At 42.1% G+C, this 22,062-nt stretch overlaps 1 protein-coding gene across 1 annotated transcript; it reads left to right on the top strand.

The window, feature by feature from the left end:
- The first annotated feature begins 2,336 nt into the window (after nucleotides 1-2,336).
- On the top strand, nucleotides 2,337-19,268 carry si:dkey-12e7.4 (uncharacterized protein LOC558132 homolog). The gene is made up of 4 exons (XM_034141587.1): nucleotides 2,337-2,489; nucleotides 8,796-8,847; nucleotides 9,089-9,276; nucleotides 19,167-19,268. Exons 1-4 carry the CDS (start codon nucleotides 2,337-2,339, stop codon nucleotides 19,266-19,268), a joined length of 495 nt encoding a protein of 164 aa, XP_033997478.1.
- The last annotated feature ends 2,794 nt before the right edge of the window (nucleotides 19,269-22,062 follow it).

Raw genomic sequence — 22,062 nt, 5'->3', positions numbered from 1 at the left:
TCCTATAATAAGTCTAAAATAAAGGGTGTAGCCAAAATACAGAAACTCAGACTAAAACAATCCCTGCTAGTGAAACCAAATACAACAAACATAATTGTGATTTCAAAATTGTAGCCTATTTTTTACCTTTTTTTCACCAGATAGAGCCATTTTCTCTTGTTTTCCCTGTGTGGCAAATACATGCTATTATTCTGGTGTTTTGCTGCTGCATTATGCAATGCATTAACATCAATGGTGTTACTAATCATTGACAAATAAAACATTTACTTAACACGATTGACCAAATCTTACGTGACAGTGGCTTAAAGTCATATTATATAAGTCATATTTTGAGATCACTGTATTTGAAATCCAAAACACTGAAGTAGTTGCAGAAGTTATTTATTTGTTCATGTGTTTGCATACATATTGATGATGGGTTAGCATTATCATATTTCATCCTTTCATCTTGAGTCCCAAATGTTTTTTTCTAACCACCAAGCCAGGTAGGATGATTCAGGAAAAAATATGAAAGATGATCCATAAGGGAAGCAGGGGAAGGAAGTACTATAAAACGATCAATACTGCCATTTTTACTTGCAGAAAATCGTCCTGGAGTGACCCTAACGGTCTACGGTTTTAGTGGAATGTTACATAGCCACAGAGTGTGTAATGCTTTTTAAGTTACATCTCTAAACTGCAGATTTCACTTGACTTTGGTTTATCAGCTAAAATATGTGACAGCCACCAAGAACATTTATAATAGATTTGTTTTAAATAGTTAAATGTTAGAAATTCCTCTGTGCCTTTTAATTTTGGAGCTCGAACTTTATACAGAATACTGTTGTAGACTAGTCAATATAGCACTGATGCAGCTGTTAAAGTAATACTGGTGTAAAATTATCTTGGATGGACAGGGATTGTATACTATCTAGCCTTCTTATTCTGTGATTTTGTTGGGATGGCTTTTGTCATTCTGTTTTGCAGCAGAAATTGGAAATATAATATGTGTTGCTGTCCCTCTGCACTGCTTACTGGACAGACCAACTGCAATATAAGCCATTGACTTATTGTGGATTTTTCCCTTGAGACAATACCTCACTATTGTGTATGCTTAGGAGAGCCAGTTAACACCCTCAAGCTTCAGGAGCACACACATTGTACCACTACCAAGCCGTCATTTGCAATGTGTGCTCTGTGCCAAAGTAATGTGTCTATAAATGGAGGAATAGAAGCCAAATTCCAAATCAACTGACCTGTAGCAGACCAGGGATATCTGCTGCTCCCAAACACCAGAAGCTTTAAGAAAATCTGGATTTAGGAGGCTGCCAGAGAAACCATCTGTGTGCTCTGACTGCATAAGCTCCATCAGCTGTGCTGTCACCCTTATCTCTGCACCTCCGTCTTCGTTGCAATATTTGAAAACAACTGAATGCAAACACATACAGTGGATGCCACTCAAAATTTGTTTTGATGAAATCCAGACTGCATATGGATTAAGAAAATCAAATTATTTTAATATTGTTAATATTTGCTTCTTGGAAAGTGCCTCTTTCATTTTGTTGGGCAATCTAATAAAGGATGAAGATGAATCACACACATTATGCAAACCATGAGAAATAAGAGCTATTGATTTTACTATTTTATTAGGCATTGTCACATGGGATAGACTACATCTAGCATGTATAATCTGAATGTCAATAGCAACAAAAGGTAAATGTAACAGCTAATTTACTGTGGTTCAGTGCTAGCTATGCCACTGCCATAATGGCTGTTTCTCATCTACTGTTTTGTGAATGTTACAAGCACTATTTTAGGTAGCTCTTATAACACTCACAATCTAAAATATTTTGATGTGACATTTGTCCACAGTTCCACAGTTTTAGTTTTTTTAAATTGCTGTATGGTGAAACAAGTGTTTAGCCAGATATTTACCTTTGGTTTTTAGTTTATCAAATTGATCTTGTGCGCAAATAATTGTTGGGGGATAATATGAAACGATTGGTCTAGACTAGAGCAATAAATTACCAGTATAAATAGAATGAACATCTATTTATATGTACTGACTGAGTGTTTCAGCTTTCATTTATCTTGAGAAACTGTCGTTTAAACAACTTTCTTTCAATGCCCAAACTGTTTCTAACCTGTCATCGAAGCTAGAGTCTATTTAATTATCTTCATCGTTTAAAGTCTCTGGCTGGTTTAAATGGAGCCATATCCCCACCTACCGGAGGAGTTGCGCTACCACTGCAGATTAACCTAATCCTTGTCACGAGCAGTGGCGACTCGTCTTTACAGTAGGGGCAGGTGGGGCACAGTATTATCCATTTCAGTGTTTTATACAGGTAATGTAAGCAATGACTAGTGCCATGAACTTAAAAAACTGCGGATCTGTGCTGGTGACAGGAGCCAGTCGAGGTCTCGGGCTGCAGATAGTACACAGCCTGGCGAGTGGAGGTTTCTCCCCAGGCAAGATTATAGCCACAGCCAGAAACCCAGTGAATACACAGGTAACAGATGTAATAATAAACATTAATGGCCGGGTACTAGTACGGGTACTAGTTTTAATATATTACCCTTTAGCCATATTTAGTGCTTTTAATCACTAATAGAGGAATAATCTAGTCCTCCATGAAGCTGAGTCGACTAAAGGAGTAATGGCGCATTTCCACTACAGTGCGGAGCTCGCTTTAAGCGTGCAGAGCCGTGCGGGGCTCGTTTTTGGTTGCGTTTCCACTAGGCGTAGTACCGGCTAGCGGGTACTATTTCACAGTTTTTCTGGCCCCATAAAATCGAGGTTCTTTCCGGGCCAACAACCAGGCTGAGTCGGGCTGAGTATGCTAAACTAGAGAGAGAATCGCTGGCAAGGGAGCTACAACTACAACAAGATGAACATATTTGACCGTGATTTAATTGTAATACACGTTTCAAAATGATGCCGAAGTAACAACATACTGATACCGGTTAGTAAAAACCATGAATTAATGCTTTGAGAAGTCTGCGGACAGACGGCAGGCGAAAAACCTTTTAAAATGCGTGTTGTCTAAATGGAGATCGGCTAAACTAACGCAGTATATGCTCCGACCGTCCACACTCACAACAACGGCCTATACAGACATAAATAAACCAGCGACTGTACTCGCCATGACACAGACAGTCTGTGGTTTGTACTTGTTTAACTTTTGTCTAGTTTCTGAACAGATATGAGGAGCTGTGAGCTTGAGTGCTAACAGCTAACGGCTGATGTTGTTTTTCTGGGGTTCTCATTGAAGATGACGTCACGGCTCCGCCTACACTGCGTTACTATAGTTACTACCCTAGTTCCTAAACTGTAATGGAAATGCGCCATAAAGCAACCCTGTCTCCTAGAAATTACGTTCCCACAAAACTAAACTGCATTCTCAAATACGTTTTGCAAGAAACGTATTTCCTTCCACGTTACGTTTGTTATGAACATATCTTAAATACGTTTATTTTCTACATATCTTCTAGAAACCTATTTTCTCTCACATGACGTTTGTTATGAACGTATCTTAAATACGTTTGCTTTCTACCTATATTTGCCATTTCTTTTCTAGCTTATAATAATGATAATAGTCATTTATTAATATCATTTTAGAGCAAACTTATTTTCGCGCTGGCTGGCGGCTGACTTTTCAGTTGACCAAATCCGTTATTATGCTGGTTAATGGTTAATAATCACAATATTGTTTGTAGTCGTTTCATACAGCATTCTCAATTACGTTTAATTTTAACCACGTTACGTTTGTTCTGAACATATCTTAAATACGTTTGCTTTCTACCTATCTTTGACATTTATTTTCTAGCTTATAATAATGATAATAGTAATTTATTAATATCATTTTAGAGCACACATTTGAAATCGACGATCGGGCTTGATATCCTATGGTTAAATTAAAATCAGTAGGCGAGGCTGTAATTTCGCCAGCTGCGAGGCAGAAAATAATAGTTTTAACATGCCAAAAAGCTGCTGTGTCGTTTATTGCACCTCAAACATTAAAACAAATCCAGAGTTACGTGTTTCTGTACTTCCTCTAAGAAGAAAGGACAGTATACAACAGAAGAGCTCTGTGGCTTCAGGCTTGATCGCCGTTCAAATGACAGCTGGTTTCCCCAAAAGTGAGCAGGGCTGTAAAGTGACGTAGGAAAGATCATCAGCTCGCTGATTGGATGTTTTAGCCGCAATGCAAGTCGGGATATGGTGTTAATGCGATATGAAATCCGAAAAAAGAATCAGAGTTTAGGATGGCCGAAGACACTACACTACCCATAATCCCCAGCTATCGTTTGGGACTACAGTCCTGTTGACAAACCCCGTGATTAATCTTCAAGCTCTGGGATTGGATGTTGGAGTGGCAGTGCGCCAAGGTTACGCCGAGCGCCAAACAGCTCTTTGAAATGGAACGAAACCACGGCAGACTTTCCAAAACTGGACTCGAACGCCCCCCCAGAACTACAAATGCTGGCTATTGTGTTTCGCAACATGTTCTATAGCGTCTCTACTGGGAATTGTAGTTTTAAAAGACGTTTTCGTTTTTCCCAAAATTAGAAGTTGACAGTATTAAACTGTGTACAGCCCTGGAGGTTTAGGGGATAGGAAACAAATTGGTGTGTACAAATGTAAAACATGTAATTAATAAATGGGTGAAAATCGCTTGTGTCCATAATGGGAAGCATTAATATATACCCACATGCCAGCTCATTGTTACTTTGGAATTCTACTCCACTACAATTCAGAGGTTAACCTGGTATTTTTACTCCACTACATTTATTTTAGTTACTTTGCAGATTCTGATTAATGATGTGAAATATAAACAACCCTTAAAGCAGACTTTAGTTACACCTGAGTAAAATTCAGGGAAAGGTGATTGTCAAGTGCCAACAATCAGGAGAGATATTAGTTGGTGCTTGAGAAGACTAAACATTTATCTGCAGATCTCTATAAAGTATATTCATTACTCGTTATTCTCTACTAATAGTTAATTAAAAACTGTATATAATAGCTATTTTGCACATCCCTTTCAAGATTTTCTAAGGTTTATTGACATATCATATACACCACGATGTTGAAGTTATGCAATTAATGAAAAACTTGGGTCACAGGTTCCTCAACAGTGCATTACAAGACATCTATCAATATGTGTGTATTCCTCCACCATTAAACTCAAATTCTGCACATGTCTTATACTATCTACATACATAAGAGTATAATTAATATATATATAATATCAGTTAAAATAAGTGCTTCAACACAGTTAACATTGCAGGAAAGCAATATATTAGACGCTAAGTACTTTGTCAGGCTTAATATTTATCTGTAGATAGATACCCCCAAAGCTTTTTTCTTATTTGAAAGAAAACCTAAAGTATTGTTTAATGTGTTAATAAAGGTTAATTAGTTTGTCTGTTTTGCACATCCTCATATTAATATCTTTGTACATCAGGCACTACACTGTTTTATTGTAGAGATCACTTACAGTATCTTCTTGATTTTTTATATTCTATATTTCTATCATTGACCTTCTACTTTCCCCCTATGAAAGTATGTACTCTTAATATTTTATTCATCAAATAACATTATTCAACAAAAATAACATTATTCAACAAAAATGATTAAATAACATGCTTTAACCACTAGGCGGTGCACACAAGGTACACACAGTATACTAATAATAACTTTGTATTATTAGTGTAGGACACTTATGTATGTATAACATCTGAAGATGTGTAGTTTTATTCATGTTTTTACATAATTGTACAGGATATTGCTATATTATTTCTCATGTTTACTTCTACACATTAATATCTGATTTGTAAAACATCACAGACAGAAAGGTATATCCGTCATTTAATGGTAAGCTATTGAAATTGTGATTCCATAGATGTGTCTCCCATCACCCAAATCCCCTGACTATTCTCTCAACTCAGTATTTACATTCTTATATTCAAAGAAAATCAGTAATATCTTTAAAAACTACAAGTCCTTTTCTATCAGCTGTGCACCGTTATGGTGTAAATATAACCTATCTACCAATTGGATCAAATATAAAAGTCAGCCGTATTAGTATTGATACTGCAAGGAGACGTATTTTGTGAAAAGAAATGTAAGATGTTGTTTAATTGTTGATATATTTATGATCCACGACACGTATTCAGTTTCGGCGGCAGTTCTTCCAGAACTTCAGTCCAGAAGTCTTCTCATCAGGGCTCTATAAATAAAGAACTATGGCAGATGTGTAATATTTAATGTAGCCGAACCGTGTATTACAATGCCGTTATGTGATGACTTTCAAAGAGAAAAGCAAGAACACTCAGAATAAAGTATTATTATTATTTTTTTTAATGTTTTCGGATTTCACATCGCATAAACACCATATCCCAACGTGCATTGCGGCTAAAACATCCAATCAGCGAGCTGAGGATCTTTCCTACGTCTGTTTCCGGTATTGTTCCTGTAATGAGAGTTCACATTTATGCTACATTGAAGGGTGGAATTGACTACACATCTTCAGAAACATAATTTGCTTCAGATATATACTGTAACTCATAGCAATATTGTAACCATTAAGAAAAGCCAATTGCATTAAAAACCCAGTTAACAAACACAAGGTAAAGTATTTTTCCTTCAGTAATGAAGATGTAATTCCAATGTAGACACACCTGGGGTCGCTGTTCAGTCTGTTACGCTGAGCCATGCATTGTCTGGAACGTAAAAGGGACGAAGAAGACAAAGTGAAGTGACGTACTTCCGGTTCAATGTGAAAACATTCCCAGTTAAACCATAGATATATATAAAAACATATGTTTATATATATCTATGAGTTAAACAACATAAACAAATCGCTTAATAAAAAGATAAAACACTGGCATGTAATTTACGTTTGGATTAAATAGAATGGTTTTGAATAATAGATGAGAGTAAAATCTACGTCACAGCCCCACCCACTTTTGGGGAAACCAACGCTGTCATTTGAACGGCGATCAAGCCTGAAGCCACAGAGCTCTTCTGCTGTCCTTAGAGGAAGTTTGAGGTGTTTGAGGTGCAATAAACGACACAGCAGCTTTTGGCATGTTAAAACTCTGCCTCGCAGCTGGCGAAATTACAGCCTCGCCTACTGATTTTAATTTAACCATAGGATATCAAGCCCGATCGTCGATTTCAAATGTGTGCTCTAAAATGATATTAATAAATTACTATTATCGTTATTATAAGCTAGAAAAGAAATGTCAAAGATAGGTAGAAAGCAAACGTATTTAAGATATGTTCAGAACAAACGTAACGTGGGACAAAACTAAACGTAATTGAGAATGCTGTATGAAACGACTACAAACAATATTGTGATTATTAACCATTAACCAGCATAATAACGGATTTGGTCAACTGAAAAGTCAGCCGCCAGCCAGCGCGAAAATAAGTTTGCTCTAAAATGATATTAATAAATGACTATTATCATTATTATAAGCTAGAAAAGAAATGGCAAATATAGGTAGAAAGCAAACGTATTTAAGATACGTTCATAACAAACGTCATGTGAGAGAAAATAGGTTTCTAGAAGATATGTAGAAAATAAACGTATTTAAGATATGTTCAGAACAAACGTAACGTGGGACAAAATTAAACGTAATTGAGAATGCTGTATGAAACGACTACAAACAATATTGTGATTATTAACCATTAACCAGCATAATAACGGATTTGGTCAACTGAAAAGTCAGCCGCCAGCCAGCGCGAAAATAAGTTTGCTCTAAAATGATATTAATAAATGACTATTATCATTATTATAAGCTAGAAAAGAAATGGCAAATATAGGTAGAAAGCAAACGTATTTAAGATACGTTCATAACAAACGTCATGTGAGAGAAAATAGGTTTCTAGAAGATATGTAGAAAATAAACGTATTTAAGATATGTTCATAACAAACGTAACGTGGAAGGAAATACGTTTCTTGCAAAACGTATTTGAGAATGCAGTTTAGTTTTGTGGGAACGTAATTTCTAGGAGACAGGGTTGCATAAAGTGAGCCAGTCCTAACAAGGCCTAATGAGGCTTAGCCATACCGAGCAAGGCCGAGCGAGGCCCTGTAGTGGAAATGCACCATAAGGTACACAGGTGTTAAAGACTCAGAGGCTGCCATTGTTCCCCTCTGGATATTTTTACATTTTACATTTGACTTTACTTTTCATGACATTAAAGGTGGGGTAGGTACGTTTGAGAAACCGGCTCGAGATACACTTTTTGTTATATTCCAGGGAATGCTCTTAACATCCCGATAGCAATGAATATCTTAAGTGCTTTGACAAAAAATCCATAAAAAAAATGTCATCTGTGGAAGCCGTAGTACTGTAAAAAGCACGACCAATCAATTTAGCCGGCCTGGCTGAAATCACTGGATGGCCTACCTGCCTGTCAGCCTTCCATCTGTGCACAAACGTATCTCGTGCCCTCATTGGTCATGTGCGCGCTCGTGTGTGTTGGAGGAGGGGCTCTATAAGGAAGTGGCAGATTTTTTCCGGTTGTGTATTTTCAAATTCTAGCGCACTCGAGCTGGTTTCTCCAAAATTACCTACCCCACCTTTAAGCAGACACTATTTTTCCAAAGCGACTTATACTTAAAAAAAGCTATTTTTCAGCTATTTTTGGGATCCAGTGTCAGTGCCCAAGCCAAGGACTTCTCGACATGTTGACTACAGAGGGTGGGCTCGAATCCCTGACTCTAGACACCTTTATTCCCTCCCAGCACCACACTCACCTTGTATTTGCAAATAAACAATAACCTGATTTTTGATTTTGACCCAAACTTCCGGAACTGGCAGATAATCACCCTAACATCCACATCATCACCTTGGGTAAGACAGAGAAGACATCCAAAACAATGGTCTGTACATTTTAGATGTGAATTATAAACCCAAGTAACCCTGTTTATACCTTAAACATTGCATACATCAATGCTGGAGATATGAAGTAGAGCTAAAGACATTACTTGTGTTATTGATCAATGTATAATCCGATTGTATTTTCTTTCTTCTATTTGCATTCTTACTCTGTCACGTTTTGTTGATTTCCAATGTTGATGTGTCTCTCCACTAGATGTGTTGAACCAGCAGAGTATAGAGAAGTGTGTGGAGGAGGTGGGCCAGCTGGTGCAAGGAGAGGGTCTGAACTGCCTGATCAACAATGCAGGGATCAATGTGGTGGCCGACTTCCATACTGTCACTGCTGAGAAGATGATGGAAAACTTCCACACAAATGCGGTGGCTCCTCTAATGATCACCAAGGTAATGTTGATTATACTTATGATAATATAAGTATATTATAAAATATGTGTATATTGAGCTTTGTTTACATTTTAAGTGTTGTATAATAGAGTGGTGCAGTGACGAGTCCTAAAACCCGGAAGTGAGTTAGCATTTTACCACTCCCGGTTCCCTCGTCTCAGAGTCAATGGGATTTCTCCATAGGATTTTGGAAAATAGCTGGAAATAAGGTCTGTGGTTGACACAAATTTAAGAGACGGATCACGTTTTGTTCTACGACATTAAATACATCAGCAGTGACCCCACTGGTGATTTTTGAAGAGTTTACGTGTCTGAAAAACGATGGTTGTTAACAAGTAGCTGAATAGGACTACAGAAGTTGTCGAGGACGTTGTACGTCATTACACCGAACACGTAACCACTTGAAAGCAAGTACCTGCCTCCTGCAAACTGTTCAAACAAAAGCTTCAACTTGTACCATTTTTAATCTGTATTTTTGAATACGTTGAAGCAGCGACCCTGCTGTAGTTCGTTTATAGCATAACGTTAGCATTTTGCTTCTGGCGATTAGTTTTATGATACGAAAATTATAAAAGTATGGTAGACATGTGGATATTATCCGGCTGAACAAAAGGTGCATTTATCAAACAGGTTCGTTTTCCACAGACCTTATTTAGTTAATCCCATTGCTTTTTTGTTGAGGGAACCCATGCGCAGCTTATTTCCAGGTAAATACGCCATTCCTGCACCACTCTATTATTAGCAGCTCAGAATTCTGCTTTGAGTCTCCTACGGTGGCCGACAGCTGCAAATGCGTTACAACGGCCATAAAGATTTCCATTGGGAGAAATGCGCATTGTATTCGCAGCGTTTCGTTTATGCAGCGCTTTTAGTAAATGCTGCGCATGTTTCTTCAAGTTGGTGTTATATTTGCATTGTTATTAGCTCCCAATGAAAGTGTTATATCTCTCACAGGCTCCGCCCTCTACTGGACTCTATGGGTACTACCTTATCATGCAAGCATTCACCTACTGAGATTTCTATAGACGTAGCCGGCCCCCGGGCGGGCCTACCTGAATGCGTGCGCATCTCACTTCCGTATAAAAGGAGGCCTCGCCTCCTGACCACCATCCTTTACTCTTCAGCGAGCGGAGGTGATAGCCGAGCACTGAGTCCGAGACGTATTATTTGAGAGAAAGGAAGAAGGAAAACGAGTATTTTTTGAAATCATGCCCTGGATTAAATAGCGGGCGTCGATCCCCACCACCTCTGCTTCGAGTGTGGGGGACCAGGATATGGCCGAGGCGGTGCAATTCACGTTCGCCATTCCTTCCGGGTCCGGCGTCCATGGAAGTCCACCGCCCAGGGCTGTACTCTCCCTGGATGATGATCATGGCGGCGGGTGTGTGGGCTACTCGCTCATTGCTAGAGATGCCCCCGCCTCACAAGGTCAGAGCGATTATTGGGCCGCAAGGCCGAATAAGTAGCTTGGTCCACGGGCCTTGCCCCAGGCCTCGCCGCCGCTGCCTGCCGTGTGATGTCCCTGGGATATCACGCCGCATGGCACTTTCCAAAGAGGACCGTGTTGATCTCCTGGGAGCCCCCGTGTTTACGGAAGGGCTCTTTGGATCGATCTCCTTGCTCACGGGATAAGGAGTAATCGCAGCGTGGCTGCTTCTTGCCCATCCCCAGAGGAAGAAACACTGTCATACACTCCCCGCCTCTGCTGTAAACCCCAGTATAGGGAGCCAGCAGGTGGGTATGTGCACGTGAGTGGGATAAACCGAGTGCTGTCAAAGCACTGTGCGGGTTCAAGAGACGCTATTGCCGGCGTGCTGTCAGAAAACACACCTTGCCTGGTATAATAGCTCCGATTAATGCATTTCACCGTTGAATGGGAAATACAGCGTTGATACGTGGGCGCGCGGCCCTCGTAAGAGTGGCCGCGGTGCGTTCAGGGACCTCCGCAGGAGAACGGTGGTTTACGTTTGTAAACTCTAGTTCTGGAGTGGTGTGTGTGTGTGGGAAAATGCATTCAGTAAACACGGTTGCATTTATCCCAGAGTAAGAGTCATCTCTCTCCACAATTCCACTTTTCCCCATAATGTCCGTTTCAAAGAGAGGGCATTGTGACGGCGCACGCGGCCCCCCTCCCCTGAGGGCGGGCCGCGGAGCGTTCAAAGACCTCAGTAGAGAAAAGAGTCACCGCGGCGCGCACTCCTCCACAGGCCTGCAGACAAGAGAGCGCAGCGCGACGGTGAGACGAAGGGAGAGGTGCCGGCACGGAGATCCCGTGCCCGCGGCGCCCTCCACCTCTTCGGCCCACCCCGTGGAACCGGCGTGTCGGCACTCACGGGGACGGGCTGCCCAGCCCCGGCAGGCTCCGCAGCAGCAGAGAGCGGCCGGGTGGGGTGCTCCGTCTTTACGGAGCTGTCTGGCGGGGGGAGAAAATCTCTCCGCCCGGGACGAGAGGGCGAATCCCGCCTCCTCCCTGTACAATGCACAGATCACTACGTTTTCTAAATAAAAATGAGGTTGATCTGTATCCAAATCTAGGTGTCTTTTGTTTTCACAAATGCTACACTTACACACAATGTTAACCGTACAAATTCCCCATTCGCTGCCCCAGCTGTAGCTCCTGTAAAGGAGGTGACTAGTGGGCATGCGCAGATGAGAGGGATGAACCGCAGGGAGTGCTATCTAAAGGAAAGCGCTATGCGGTTACAGGGACATTATGGCCGGCGTATTGCTGTCAGAGAACACACTACGCCTAGAGCAAAGACTCCAGTAAATGCAGTTTACCGTAGTGGTAAAGGCTGCATTATGGCGGAGCCCGCACTCACACAAGAGCGCGTGGCGGTGCGTTCAGGGACCTTAGTAAAAACACTATGCCTATAAAAACTCCGATTAATGCTGTTTACCGTAGTGGTGAGAACAGCATTATGGTGGAGCGCGCGCACACACAAGAGCGTGAGGCGGTGCGTTCAGGTACCTCAGTAAATAATCGGCCCTTTCTGTGTCGACCCTCCATGGGCATATCTTCCATTCATGGGGAGTTTTGCGGCGGAACGGGTCACCAGAGAGTATCACAGCTTCATAGTAGTGATGTGTCGGTCGCGAACGAGCCGATTCTTTTGAACGGCTCTTTGGTACGAACGAGGGGAACCGAGTCGTACTTGGTGAGAGCCGTTCTTTTTATCGTTCAATCGTTGGTCAGCACTCACTACCTGCCAACATCCAATCGCCTTTTAAAAAGCTTGATTTTGTTCCCCAAACGTATTCTGTGAAGACCCGCCCCTACTCTGTTTGGTAGGTTTCAGCACGAGGAGTGAGATGGGGTGGGTCTTAACGGAATACGCGAGAGAGAGAAGTCATACCAAGTGGTACAGGACAGGTAGACGACGTGTTTTTCGGATGGAAAATGAGCCAAACTTGAAAGCGCAGCAGCATTTGGATGCACTTCAACCAAAACCCAGGCAGTGATAAAGCGCACCATTTGTAAAGGCAAAAATATCCTTTAAAGCAGGGTCAACAAATAATCTCCATCGCCACTTAAAAACACAGTATCTAATATTAAGAGTTGCGTGAATTTCATTCAAGGCAAGGCAACTTTATTTACTTATCACATACAGAGGGTAAATTCAAAGTACATTCACTGACATGAATGACATGGAGGCGCCACCTTGTGTCATGTTTACAATGCAGATTATTTACATTTGGTCTGGAAATACAGTCAACCATTATCCTGGTGATTATTTCGCAGATAAACCTAGTAACCCCGCCCCCTTTAAAACAACGGCTCTTTTGAACGGCTCTTTGAAAGGAACGGAGCCATAAGATCCGGCTCCCTTCAAAGAGCCATAATTCCCATCACTACTTCATAGCTGCGGCCCCACAGCTGAGTGCTTGTCCATAAACACAATGTTATGGGGAATGGAAACTCAGCTGTGTACTAATAGGGTGGATGGACAGGTCGCTGAAACGGGGCTATTCACTCCAGTTTTGCAGCGTCCCACCTCATTTTATGGGCATGCGAGAGGTAAATCTGTCCTCCCAGGAGGAGATGAGTTTCCTCTCATAAGAGATTCGGGCTCTGGTGCAGAAGCAGGCTGTGTCTGTTGTTCACCCTCAGCACAGAGAAAAGGGTCTTCATTCCATGTACTTCCTGGTTTTCAGGAAGACAGGGGAATTCAGACCTATTCTAGATCTCCGTGGCCTGAATCGCCATATTTCCTGCAGGAAATTCCGCATGGTAACTATGAAACAGTTACTGGGCTTGTGCAGCCAGGCGATTGGTTCACCACCATCGACCTGAAAGACGCGTACTTTCATGTAGAAATTGTTCCAGAGCACAGAAAGTATCTGCGTTTTGCCTTCCAGGGGATGGCCTACGAGTACAACAGGCTGCCGTTCGGCTATTCCCTATCCCCACGCACATTCAGCAAATGTGTGGCCACAGCGCTTTAACCGCTGCGCGCCCACGGCATGAGAGTTTTCTTTTACCTAAACAACCTCATAGTCATGGCTGGGTCCCGGGAACAGGCAATGTTTTGCACAGCACGATTGATCACACACCTAACCAAATTAGGCTTTGCGATCAATTGGAAAAAGAGCACCCCCATACCTCACCAACAGGCATTGTATTTGGGAGTGGTGCTCGATGCAGACGCGCTACGCGCCACCCTGTCAGAGAGCAGACGTGCGTCCCTTCTCCGGGCGGTGCACAGGCTGCGACAGGGGGCGACAGTGACAGCTTTAACTGTCATGCAGACTCTGGGTCTCATGGCGGCTGCTCACATTGTGGTCCCGCTGGGGTTACTACATATGCGCCGCCTGCAGAGGTGGTTCTCCAGCCTGCGTTTGGATCCCAAGAGGCACAAACGGCGGCTGGTGACCATCCCCCCCTCAGTGGAGGGCAACCTCCGGTTTTGGGGGTCCCCGGATCACCTCCGGAGGGGGTCTCCACTGGGACGGGTGACCTCCTACATCACAGTGTTCACGGACATCCAGAACAGGATGGGAAGGGACCTGCCTGAAGAGGGCTATAGGTGGGCGCTGGGCTCTACGGAGTCTCGACACAGCAACCTCCTAGAGCTACGGGCGGTAGTGTTAGTTCTCCGGCATTTCATGCCCCTAATTCAAGGGAGACATGTACTGGTCAGGAGCGACAACAGCACCACAGTGGCTTATATCAACAGGCAGGGCGGAGTCCGCTCCGCCGCCTTGTTGGCCACAGCAGAGAGGCTCAAATCAAATCAAATCAGGTTTTATTTATAAAGCACATTTAAAAGCGATTTTTGGTCGAGCCAAAGTGCTGTACATGTAATAAAAACACATTACTACAGAACACAATAAACGACAATAAATTACAACAGATATAACTTAAAAAAAAAAAAAAAATAAGAATAAAACACACGGAAAAGTCAGGAGTCGTGCTCCGCTCTAACTAGAAAGCCAGAGAGAAGAAGTGTGTTTTTAGTTTTGATTTGAAAACCCCTAGGGTCTGGGCCGACCTCACATGGAGGGGCAGAGTGTTCCAGAGCCTAGGGCCAGCTGCTGCGAAGGCTCGGTGCCCTCGGGTTTTTAGCCTGGTCTTGGGCACTACCAGCAGCAGCTGGTCAGCAGACCTTAAAGCTCTGGCTGGGGTGTAGCGCTGGAGCAGTTCAGTTATATAGGCCGAAGCCAGCCCATTTAGTGCTTTAAAAACAAATAAAAGGATTTTAAAATCAATTCTGAACCGAACTGGAAGCCAGTAGTGAGGCCAGAATAGGGGTGATGTGGTCGCGCTTTTTGTGGCCAGTCAGCAAACGTGCAGCAGCGTTTTGGACTAGCTGTAAGCGTTTGATTGAGGCCTGGTCCATACCCACATACAGAGCGTTACAATAGTCCAGTCTCGAGGTTACAAAGGCGTTAATAACCCTTTCTAAGTCTTTAAAAGATAAATACGACTTGGTTTTGGCCAATAGTCTTATTTTAAAAAAGCAGGATTTTACTACGGTGCTGACCTGCTTGTCGAATTTAAAAGTGCTGGTGAAGGTCACTCCAAGGTTCATGACCGAGGGGAGGATGTTTTTTTTTATAGAGCCCAGAATATCAACCGGAGAGGCTGGAGGTTGCGGTCCAAAAAAGATGACCTCGGTCTTGCTCTCGTTGAGGTTGAGGAAGTTTTTGCTCAGCCAGGATTTTATCTCTGCTAAGCAGTCCATCAGCTGCTGTAGTGAGTGTGTGACATTTGCTTTGAGAGGCAGATAGATCTGTACATCGTCGGCGTAGTAGTGGAAGGGAATGTTATGTTTTGTGAGTATTGAACCTAGGGGCAGTATGTACAGTAGAAAAAGGATGGGGCCCAGAATCGAGCCTTGGGGAACCCCACAGGTAAGAGGGGCTTTGGCAGAGGAGAAGGCACCTAGCTGTACCGAGAAGCTACGGTCTGTCAGGTAGGACCTGAACCATGCAAGGGCAGAGCCTGTGATGCCAGCGGACTGTTCAAGCCGTGACAGCAGGATGCTATGGTCCACAGTGTCAAAGGCAGCTGTCAGGTCTAACAGCACCAAGACAGCTGGGCTACCTGAGTCGGCGGCTAGGAGCAGATCATTAAAAACTCTTAAAAGGGCTGTTTCAGTGCTGTGCATGGGTTTGAAGCCAGACTGAAACTTTTCATGGTTCCATGCGTGGTTAAAAAAGACTGCAGCTGGGCGTAGACTACTCGCTCCAGGGCTTTTGATAAAAAAGGTAACTGGGAGATGGGCCTAAAATTTGCGAGAATGGAGGGGTCGAGATTTTTCTTTTTAAGGAGTGGCTTAACCACGGCATGTTTGAAGGCAGCTGGGACACATCCTGAGGTAAGAACAGAAGTAACCAAAAGCTCTTGTCTCAGGGCAAACAGTATTTCATAAATATGAATTGAAAGGCTGGTTTGAGTTTGCCCTGAATTGCAGGATGAACTACAGAGCATGTCAGCAGGGCAGATGCCTGCTGTCACATAGTTTGCTCCATTTGAAGGACAGTCTTTGCTACAACAAAGCCACCCTGCAGCCAAGAGTCTAATGGTAGGAGGACTTCTGCCATGAAGACCAGGGTTGCGGTCGAATAGTCCAAAAATCAGCTCCTAAGTTCTAACCCTATCGTCTATTCCTTGACCTCTGAGTGAAACGTCACGGGGTTAAGGGATAGTGGATAGGAGAATTCAAAAGGATTTAGGAGAAGAGACTGCGGTACTTTAGAGAATCTGACTGCACTTTCACTATCCGACGTGTTTATGATGCGCCAGCGGAGGTCATAAATGTGCGTCTGCTGCTGTGGGGAAACTATGGAAACTACAGTTTTCTATACAGCGGACTACAACATGGATGTTTAATAAGAACGAGGGACTACTGTAAACTCATCTAGAGACTCTGCACCGTGCTCTGATGCTGTTGTTGTATGCTTTATGAACGTGGACAACAGAGAAACATATTCTTCATGACCAAAGTTGAAATTGAAATAAAAAAGGAAAGTGAAACTTATGCTTGTCACCCTCTCCCTCCGGTCCACATTAATACAAATGATCCCAATACGTATGACTGTATGAAAAGATCTTAAAATCAATACAAATGTATTTATTATAAAAGTTAGTCCTTAACATCTGTAACATCTGTGTATATCACCATTCAAACATCTTTTAAAAGTTGAACAAACCCCACACAGCTCAGTAAAGACTGTGAAATGTTGACTTTATTTGATCATTTCAGTAAAAACTAACGTTCATATTTCTCTTTTTGATGATAATACTGATGAACGTTCAAAACAAAGCACTTTGGCAACTTACCACATACGTTTTAAAATGCTTAATAAGCAACGTAACTTTCATGATATCATTTCTCGTTCATAATCGGTTGTTTCCGTGAACGGCCGACTGTTGTGTGACGGAAAATGCGGCGGCCGCAAGGCATTGTGGGGCAGCATTTTCTCCTCTCCTTTAGGTTAGGGAGGTCCAGTGGTTCCTAAGCTAAAGGAGGTTATAAAGGAAGTTTGAAACCTCCTTTCCTTTCATTTAGAGAATTCGAACGGCACTTATCATGGCTGCCACTGAGGGACTTCCGGGTCATTTCACTCCGTTAGGAAGGTTCCTAAGCTAAATGGACTATTCGACCGCAACCCAGGAGGCAGAGTCGCAGTCTTACACGCTTCTCTGCGCTCTCTCTAATAAAATACCCAATATTAACGGTGTGTGTGTCTGCCCAAGGACAATTTAAAGTAAAACCTAATAGAGGTGTTTTACCTAATAATCTAATAAAAGTAAATGTAACTACTACAGTGCAACAAAACAGGAAGATTAAATGTGGACTCTTAAACATAAGATCTCTAGCATCTAAAGCAATATTGGTAAATGACTTAATATCAGATTATAATATTGATATATGCTGTCTCACTGAAACTTGGTTGAGACATGAAGAATATGTCAGCATAAATTAAGCCACTCCACCCAGCCATATCAATACTCATATTGCTCGAGGCACAGGCCGAGGAGGTGGAGTTGCAGCAATCTTTGACTCAAGTTTACTCATCAATACTAAACCAAAATTAAATTATACCTCATTTGAAAGCCTTGTTTTTAGTCTTACGCATCCGACCTGGAAAACTTTGCAGTCAATCTTATTTGTTACAGTGTACCGTGCACCAGGTCCTTATTCAGAATTTTTATCAGAATTCTCTGAGTTTTTATCAAATTTGGTACTTAAAATGTACATGGTATGTTTTTATTCTCCTTGCATATATTCCATTACAGCAGCACAATCTAGCGGCTCTTAGTATTGACAAATATTTATTGAAATGTGTTGCTGCACAGGTCACCTTTAGCTCTCTTAAGAGATGGGTGATGTCATTTGTGTACTTAATTATAACTAAGTAATTTTACTGTACTTACAGTAAACAGAATTCTAGGGTATCATGAGTATTTTCTGCTGTTTTATACTATATTTTAGTTTGTTTGTCTGAACACCTTGTTTCTCTTGTGCATTAAGAACACTTGTGTTAGGGCATGATTTAACAATAAATAGGTTATACAGTATAAAATACCACGTACGGTCCGCCCTCCCATGCCACCCTGGCATGACCTCTTGCCCCCCCTTTGCCACCCCATGTAAAATGTTCTAGAACCGCCACTGAGCAGGAGATCAAATATATATTTTGGCCCTTTACTATTCAGAGCTTTATAAACCAGTTGTTGTAATTTGAAGTCAAATCTTTAACAGATTTGGAAAACCTAGGAAAAAGGAACCAAAACAAGAAACATCCGGATGGAATCTCTGGGTATTTCAGCCTTATCTGCATTAAGAGTAATGCTAAGATGCATCCCTGAACACCAAGCAAACATGTGCTCTGAGATATTCAATTTGTGATTTAACAATTCCTGCAAAAACTTTTGATTCAACTATTATTTGGGAGGCTATAGTTTGTGGTGCTCTTGAACGTTATTGTATTATACTGACAAGTGTTTATGATATTTAGACCGCCTTCATTAATTAACAATGTGGACAGTCATATAACTGTAAAACAGTGTGTACATTTTACATTTGACCAAAAAATGTAAATGCAGAATTTAAAAGTTGTAAAGTGGACATGCTGCCACCTGAGGGCACTGTTTGTATATTTGGTGTCATACAGTTTATGTGTTTACTCTGAAACTCAATGTTTGACAAATAAATAATTTCTAATGTATATTTCTAGGTGTTGGCTCTTGTTGCATATGTTTTATCCAGGTCTGTTTTTGTTTATATTATATATTGTTTGCACTGTATTGAAATCATAAAAGGTTCACAAAGCTCTGATGTCTTCTCAATATACTGATTGTGTCTCCTCATGAAAACCCGGTGCAGTGGGTTGACTCCAGCTTCAGTTATCTTGTTTTTCTTTTCTTCTGCCCCTGTCAGGCTCTCCTGCCTCTGCTGAAACTAGCTGCATCCAAAGGTGGAGCAGGTGGTGAGGGAGGGATGGGCATCAAGAGGGCGGCAGTCAAACCCTTTCATGCATGAATTATGAAAGCCTCACTCAGGATTTTTTTACCAAGTGTTTTTATATCTCTTGGGGCGAAAAAAAACAAAACAAGATTTTAACTTTAGTTTGTTTTTATCTAGTTTTTTCAAATTTAGAAAAAAAGTGTTTTATATGTCCACTCAGGTGGACAGTATGCGTTAAAGTCTAAACTGAAAACTTGTACATTTGGAAAAAATGATAAATAAAGATGTGCAAACTTAAAATTACATTATAATAACTTAAAGTGGACCTATCATGCTATATTTGAATAATATAGTGTAGGACCATACCTATATAAGGCATATTTATACTTTTTTTTGTGCAAAATACCAAACAGATCATGCATTTTAGCCATGCCTCATTTCGCTCAATTTGCACTTTTTTAGCTCTGTTTTTGCGAGGGGTGATTCTGTGAGAACAGCACCACCTACAGGCCTGGCATATGTACTACAGTGTCTCCAGCGCTTTCGAACGGCAATGGCGGTGGCTGTCTCCTCCTGATTGGTGGAGTTGGCCCAATAGCCGTAGCGCCACTGTCCTGACGTCAGGACAGTGTTCAAATCTGGATCAGTTTTTATCAGATCCGTTGCAGCCCCTTTTTATGGAGGAAAATAGAGAGGGTTGTGTTTTCTGACACTTGGTGAGTTCCCTGGAACACCGGGGACACATATTCATGTATAAAAGACGTACAAAAGTGCATTTAGCATGATAGGTCTCCTTTAAGTATATTGATTTAAGGCCCAAAAAGATATTGAAGAAATGAAGTATTTTCAAGAAGAACAGTAGCAGTAACAGTATGAAGTTTAGTTGAAATATAGCCAGTGATGCATGACGTCCACTTTAGTTAAGTTGGCGTGACGTTGAAGCAGCGACCCTGCTATAGTTCGTTTATAGCATAACGTTAGCATTTTGCTTCTGGCGACTAGATTTATGATTCAAGCATGGCAGCCCATCTGCTCCCAGTAGGCAGCAGGCTGGGCAGAGAGCCTCTGCCCCGCTGCTGTGTGACAGGGCGGCTGCAAATAAACACGGGTCTGTTGGTCGTCTCGCACATTGCTCTTCCGCAAGATGCCCCCACCTCACCGGACCAGAGCGATTATTTGGCCGCAGCATCGGCCGAATTAATAGCTTGGTCTACGGTGTGGCCGCCGCTGCTTGCCGTGTGTGAACGATTGCATTTATCCCAGAGTAAGAGTCATCTCTCTCCACAATTCCACATTTCCCCATAATGTCCGTTTCAAAGAGACGGCATTATGACAGAGCCGCGGCCCCACGAGAGCGTGCCGCGGTGCGTTCAAGGACCTCAGTAGAAAATCGGCCCTTTCTGTGTCAGCCCCCCATGGGCCAAACGTCCTTTTATGGAAGGTTTGGCAGCAGAGTAGGCCACCAGAGAGTACTACAGCTTCTTAGCTGCGGCTCCACAGCTGCTTACATGTCCCCTAAACACAGTTTTATGAGGAATGGAAGCTCAGCTGTGTACTGACAGACAGTGGCGTTTTCTCCCTGAGGCCAAGGGAAGCCAGGCTTCCCCTGTTTTTTCGGATTGTAGTTATAATTTTAATAAAAAAATAAAAACACTTTGTTTTGTTTCGGTAATTCTCCTTTGCTGTGTGTTGCTGCCGGACCGTCTCTCCCCCATTCTCATTGAGTATTTTACAAAGAGTGAAACAAACAGCGCCCCTCTAGATGTTATGGTGAAACAGTAGATTGCATTCACTGTTGCGAGAGGAGGCCAGCCGAATCGGGCTTCCCTTGGTGAAAGAAAATGGAGGGATTGTCCCGGATTGACCAATCAGATGAGGCCCACGTCATGCCCCTGCCAACCTGTGATTGGTCAGGGCCATGCCAAGGGAAGCCAGTTGATGCGATTTGATTGGATTGTGAGCCTCACAATCCAATCAAATCGCATCAAAATCAGTAGTACTACGTAGTACTGTAACTGTCATCACCGCCGTTAGAAAGTATCAAGCAAATGAAGCATTATGGAGGGTGGAGACAGAGCCGGCCCGACCCATTAAGCGACATAAGCGGCCGCTTAGGGCCCCGCAGCCACTAAGGGCCTCCTAGCAATACACTGTCGCCGTGATAAGTATGTTTAATTAATTGTGTTAATATGCCTAGATTGCCTACTCTCAAAGTCATGTATTATATTATTGAGTCAATCATATAATACATTAACCATGCTTTACCTGAACCTCATCATGACACTAGAGAGGACGACAGGATTGTAATTTCCCGTGTGCAGTGAATGCAACAGAGGCAAGACACCAGACCAACCAGAGAGTTGAATGGAAATAAACATCTGTCTTATTGGCTAACAGGACTATCCTGTGAGCTGTGACAATGTTTAAAATAAACTGTCAGTCTCAGACTCAGCGTTTTTGAAGATGGACATAAGAACATTTGTTCTTAAAAAAGACGACAATTCTCAAGTGGTGGTTCACACAACAACCCCAGAGCCAGCACTTGAGCCAGGAGAAATTACAGCTACGTTGACGTTACTTTGAATCGCGGGGGTAAGCTAAACCGTTAGCAAGTAGCTATAGCTAGCCAGATATATTAAATAAACACTTTGTCATACAATCTAAATGTAATGTTTTTTAGCGTTACCTGGTGATTTAAAAGAAAGCTCTCTGGGAAATGTTGACTTACTGTTCGACATGAAGCTAGAAGCTACCTTACAGTACACAGTTGATCCTGAGTCCTGTCAGTTAAAGTGTTTCATAGTTAGCTTAGCTAAGCATCAACCTAGCACTGAAATATATGGATGTTAAGTGACAGTATTTCTGAGAA

This window comes from Trematomus bernacchii, unplaced genomic scaffold (genome assembly GCF_902827165.1).
Source record: "Trematomus bernacchii unplaced genomic scaffold, fTreBer1.1, whole genome shotgun sequence".
NCBI classification, from domain to species: Eukaryota; Metazoa; Chordata; class Actinopteri; order Perciformes; family Nototheniidae; genus Trematomus; species Trematomus bernacchii.
Note: the sequence above shows the minus strand (reverse complement) of the source record. Positions and strands in the feature narration are given on the sequence as shown.